The 6,000-nt window shown below is 39.5% G+C and overlaps 1 protein-coding gene across 1 annotated transcript; it reads left to right on the forward strand.

The window, feature by feature from the left end:
- The first annotated feature begins 931 nt into the window (after positions 1-931).
- Positions 932-5,641, forward strand: LOC106179052 (uncharacterized). The gene is made up of 7 exons (XM_013562558.2): positions 932-1,082; positions 1,299-1,778; positions 2,675-2,931; positions 3,288-3,473; positions 3,949-4,124; positions 4,605-4,687; positions 4,913-5,641. The coding sequence occupies exons 1-7, from the start codon at positions 1,028-1,030 to the stop codon at positions 5,098-5,100; spliced, it is 1,425 nt and encodes a 474-aa protein (XP_013418012.2). The 5' UTR covers positions 932-1,027; the 3' UTR covers positions 5,101-5,641.
- The last annotated feature ends 359 nt before the right edge of the window (positions 5,642-6,000 follow it).

Raw genomic sequence — 6,000 nt, forward strand, 5'->3', positions numbered from 1 at the left:
AATCCGCACCCTTATTCGGGGGCGGATCCAGGATTATTTGAAGGGGGGGGATCCGCGGATGAGAAGCCGACCTTCCCTTTGGCGTGGGTTCGGGGCCCGCCGAAAGGACCAGAAAATTTTGGTGTTTTAGAGGGCCATTTGGTACGGTTAAGAACTATGCTAGTCAACATTTTAATTTCAAGAAGGGACCATTGGTGTGAATGTTTTCAGAAATCGAAGGGGGGGGGGGTCAGGACCTCCCCTGACAGCCTCTCCTAAAGCCGCCACTGCTTTTTCTTATATACCAGGTAAAATATGTCATGATATGGTGAACTACTACTGATTCCTTCGAAGTCCAAAAACCTTAAAATTTTGGTCTAAAATAATAAACCAACTTGGTGCTAAAGTTCTTTGGGGAAGGAGACCCTTTCAGCCGAGGGACCTTGGAGTGACCTTGAAGGATCGGTACCGAAATGTGGCCTACTTTATGTGAAGAACCTTGGATCGAGTCACATAATGAACAGTTGTCTCGGGGTGAAGTGGGATAGGAGTATATGTACTCTCTTCTACAGGCTGATGTTTGCTAGTACTTAATGATAGTAATCTGGACTCTTTCAAGAATGTGTGTATATTTAAAAGACATTTTATATTCAAGTTAGTCAATGTGGTTGATTTATGGAAATATATACACAGCAGAAAAATTTTCTTCTTTTCAACCTTTAAAAAAAAAGTTTTGCATCCTATTCACCCCTTTTTTCAATACCCCGGTCACAGGTTTCCCAAACGTGGTATCCTTGTCCAGTAGGGTGTCTGTCACAAGTTCCTGGCAAGCCCCTCGCACGTGGTAATGACAGCCTATATAAACTCAGAGCCGCTAGCCAATCAAATTGCAGATAAGGGTGTCATTTGTTTCCTTTTGGCCAATCGAAATTTAGCTACCATGGCAACAGGTAAAATCTACTCACCATAATAGACATAAAATGTCCTGTCACAGCACTTACCGTCACACCAGCGGTAAACTCGGAAGTGTCCTGTTCAAGACCCCAAGATGCAACACCTTGTGCCGTTCTTCGTCCTTGGTCTAGCAGCATGTGCTCTCATTGGTAGGACTTTAATCAATGTTTTATGCGTAAAGCTATCGGGCGTTTCCTTAGGTTAGATTTAAGGTGTTCAGAAAAAAAAAAAAAAACAATCAGTATGTCCTATGTGGAGTATGGCAGTTGTTTGTTGTCGTTATGTATCAAAACAAAGTATTTCAAAATTTCATTCACTGATGCCTTCTTTGAGAAAGCAATAATCGCTGTCTATATTCGTTTTAGTATCTGGGGCGACTGTGAAGAGTGGATGGTACGAACTGAAAGACGCCCAGCCCATCCAACATATGAAGAAAAAGGATGACCAACAAATCACGCAGAACGCGCACTCTGACAACAACGCTGACCACAACGCTGACATTAGCTCGGACAGTAAAGCTGACATTAGCTCGGACAGTAAGGCTGATATAAGCTCGGACAGTAAGGCTGATATAAGCTCGGACAGTAAGGCTGATATAAGCTCGGACAATAAGGCTGATATAAGCTCGGACAGTAAGGCTGATATAAGCTCGGACAGTAAGGCTGATATAAGCTCGGACAGTAAAGCTGACATAAGCTCGGACAGTAAAGCTGACATCAGCTCGGACATTAGCTCGGGCAGTAAAGCTGACATCAGCTCGGACCAAATCGATCACAGCCAGTCTTCCAAGGATATGGACCACGACATAGACCAGGAAGATGAGAGAGCGGAGTCAATTATCGATAGTAAGTGAGGAAAAAACACACACACACACACACACACACACACACACACACACATGAAACATCTCCGTCCAATTTTACGTTAAAAGAAAACTCCAGTCTTGGATTTCCAGCTTGGTTTGGCGATTTTGGTCCACCGTGAATTGAATCTCTGATTCCGTCTTTGTGCTTCACGTATTCAAATATAGTAAAGATGATCTAATTATTTTAATTTTTATTGTAGTCGTCTAACATGAGTGCACCTAGCCAATTATGTTTTTAAAACTGTTTTTAATTAGAAGTACATAACTTCGTGATGAACTCATTTAAAGACAAATAATACCTATTGGCAATTTTACATATGAAAACCATGAAGTAATGCAGTAAAAAATCTAATTCATCTCGACGCTGCTGCCGCATGTCCCCCAATTTGTTTTGAATTGCGCGCACCCAGGAAGTCGGTGCTTGAAGTGAATTTGAAAAATCCACGCCATACCTTGGGTTACGAACTTATAAATTTTCACAGCTTATTAGTCACGGCGTTTGGCTGCATATTGGTATGCTTGGCACCTTTAAACAATGGTCATATGGAGCATTTTCATCTCAAAGTTTTTTTACATAATTAAATTAAATGTGTACTTCATCCAAGACCCATTTTTACTATCAATATTGGTCCAACTTTTCATTTATTTCTTTGTCAAGTGATACTTGTGAATCCTAACAACTTCGATATAATATAATTTTATCATTGTTATTTCGAAATATCAGTAGCAGCAAATATCTTTATTTATTTTATGTTATTTTGTAAATATTTTATTGTCTCAGTGTCAAATCTAAAAAAGTTTGCAGTCAATCTCGGCATATTACATTTTCTGGTATTTCTTACTGCATTACCTCAAACTGCCTTTGTGTCATTCCAGTCCGAAACTCACAGCAGATAGACGAACCAGAAGAACTCGCAGCTGAGGGACCGCTCTTAAAGGCAGGTGTAAGATTTGTGACGTCAACTGTAAAGACGAATGGTCCAAAGGAACTTAAAGTCTATTCAGCGTCCACTTGTTCCGCCATGCGGGGAAAGGATGTCTCCGTAAGCGTTCTACTTATGAACAACCAGAACTGGAACCCGGATAACGGAGTGGTCTATTTCTACGTCACCAACAAAATGAGACCACATGAGGTACGTCATGTATTGGATGATGTCAGGGTTTCATTCAAATGGATGGGGTATCAAAAATATTACTAATACATGATGTAAAGGAATCCCCGATAATTTTAAATGTTCCACTGTTTCAAAATGCTTAGACTTGCCATTTTTAATGAACTTAACGAAATGAAAAGCTTGAATCCTAGAAGGAATCTGTCATTTCAAACTGATTTAGCGTAATATTATGTATTTTAAGTATTTAACGTAAAATACGCATTTCAAAAAAGTAACATTTTAGATTTAGAAGTTGACGCTTAATTACTTCTTTGCAAAACTCTTCCTTGAGCTTGGTAATGGATACGGATGATAAATATTTTAACATTCTTTAGAGAGTGACAGGACCCAAAGTTCTCTGCAGCAACACTCGACCGGGAAAACCCCCAAAGTACAAGTGTAAGATTAGGGGCTGGGACTCCAAGCGAGACTTGTACGTGTTTACGACCACTGGTGACGTCATGGCCGTCAGCTACTCCATCATTGTGGAGTTCAAAGAGCGCAAGAAACATTACGAGAAGGTGCATACATCTGAGATCATTAAACTGCTGATCATTCTCATTGTTGTTATTATCACCAATTTTGTTAATGTTGTTGAAATGGTTAATTTTTCAATCTCATGTACATTTTTGAAAAGGGAGTCTTGCATGGTGCTTTTGATAAATTTTCGAAGTGTCGTGCAATGCCGAAGTTAGAAAACAATTTTATTGTCGTTATTTGTAAAGTAACTTTAACTCAACATTTTTATCTTTATCATTAACTCCCCTATCTAGTTGAAATCGGTTTAAGCGATCAGTGATGTTCTTAAACGCTCGAATCTATCTACTACTGCCAATCCAAGAATCGTAAACACATGCAAGACTTACGATCAGAGATTAATTTTAATGATGAAATCTATTCTAACGGGAATGAAATTATATTTACTTGAAAACACGTAACATACCATACGTGACGTTCAGGTGTAGACAGATTTTCAAAGTGGCGTTTATGTTGTAGCACGAGGACGAGAGAGGGTTAGTAGGCGACGAGTTCCGGCCGTTCACCATGCCAAGTGCTGCGCCGTATCGTCTAGTCCAAACCGTCTTCATCAAACAAACCGTCAAGATGCCCTACCAGACCAACGTCCTCATTAAAATGTGGTGGTGTCCAGGTGAACACATGAAAAAATACAAGTGAGTTTATTTCTCTCAAGTGACGTCATAGGGAGATGGCTTCCTGTCCGTGGCTGGACGGAGATCGGGGGACACCAAAGCATCGTATGAAATCAAAGAACTCGATAGGTGCGACAGGAATGGTGGTCCTTTGGAATGGAAGTCCGGGGTTACATATGATTCGTACAGTTTAGTGTTAGTCGTAGTAATTGGCCGGGGGTTAGCATTTGGGACGAATGTCGCCTGTGTAAAATAGTGGGGAGCGGACTACCATTCTTGTGACACCGACGTCTACAATCGTAACTTCGGCCACAAATTAAAACTTCTCGTGGTTAAAAAAGATTAAATTCCAAAGTTATTGCGTATCATTCTACATAAAATGGTATCAATATTGCTTATTCGAGTTTAAACATTAAATATTTCCATCTGAGAGGTGAAATATTTAGATTAAGATTGTTTCCGGTTTTTGCTTTTAATAATTTAATTGAAATGTCATTTTAGGATTCAGAGCACGGTGCTTGGTGTTGGACTGCAGAGCTCTTTCAACCAATACGTCTGTCACCGCCGTCCTTGCACTATTGACGGTAAGTGGGCACCAACTAGATAAGACGGGAATCACATAATTATTTATCATATATTCATTCAATCAATCAATTATTTATTTATTTATTTTTGGTTGGGGCTGCTAGTACTCCTGCAAATATATATTGGATTGGCAAAGACAAAAATTTTCGGTCTTAATACCCGAGACTAACTTTCCACTCACGTGGACTTCGGTCGGTGTGTAATTATTTTTTTGTTTTTCTTAGGGCGCAACGTGATCGCCAGCAACCCCAACCAGCTGCCAATGAACATGTTGACTGTGAACGCGGGAGGCAAACATGAGGAGCTTGATAACATGTATGTCCTGATACGGTGTTGGGGCGGGGACTACGATCCCAAAGCCAAGGACTATACCGGAAAGTTTCAATATGGCGCTCTTCTACGACGGGACTAAAAAAAGAGACCAAAGGACTAAACTAGGGCATATCAGATCTTACGTCTTTGTCACTTAATAGGATAAATGAAATTTCTGTTACGGACTACTTAGAACATATCTCGCAATGAAGGCATCTCCAAGTCATCAATTGTATCAAACTTGATCATACTCTTGAAAATTGTAGAATTGGATCCCTTGCCCGTAGACATGGCGTATTTTGGCTATGTCGACTTAATATTTCAATAACCATGAAATAAAGGAAATCGAGATCCCGATTTGTGACATTTTGTATCATCTTGTATAATACGTTGTAACCATCTTTGCCAGTCGTAAAAACTTCATCAGTCCATAAGCATATACATCAGTTTCTCAAAGTTTGTTGAATGGATTCTCATCTTGAACTTCACGTCAAGCCAATTTCATTTTGCTTTCCATCGTTATAACTTTTGATTTAACGGTAAGCATTGCGTTGCATACGTTCATTTCTTAGGTAAGCTTGATGCGTGTTAATAGAATTGTCAGCGTCATCCTCTTGTTTAATAAAGTTGGGCCACATCAACCCGTGTATGCTATACTTTTGTTGCCATTCTTTCGCATCAGTCTACGATCTCTACTAGCCACAATGTGGTCCGTGGCATGATCCACAACGCGGAATATAATAAATTTAATACTGAGAATGGCCTTGTTTTAGAACATTCTGTTTTAGAGAAGGGGTCTCTCAAAAGTTATGGTGATCGGGTGATCGATCTACGCCCCCAAAGTGTGGAATGACATACCAAATTTTATTAGAAAAGCAGAAGACTTTGACAATTTTAAATCCCTTCTTAAGACCCCCATTTTTAAATCTGTCTATATCTCTTAGATTTTTTATAAAAATATTTTAATAAGATTGATTTTTAGTAGCGTCAATTTTAAATG

Source organism: Lingula anatina, chromosome 8, assembly GCF_051362555.1.
Source record: "Lingula anatina isolate TDL-2025a chromosome 8, LinAna3.0, whole genome shotgun sequence".
Lineage (NCBI taxonomy): Eukaryota > Metazoa > Brachiopoda > Lingulata > Lingulida > Lingulidae > Lingula > Lingula anatina.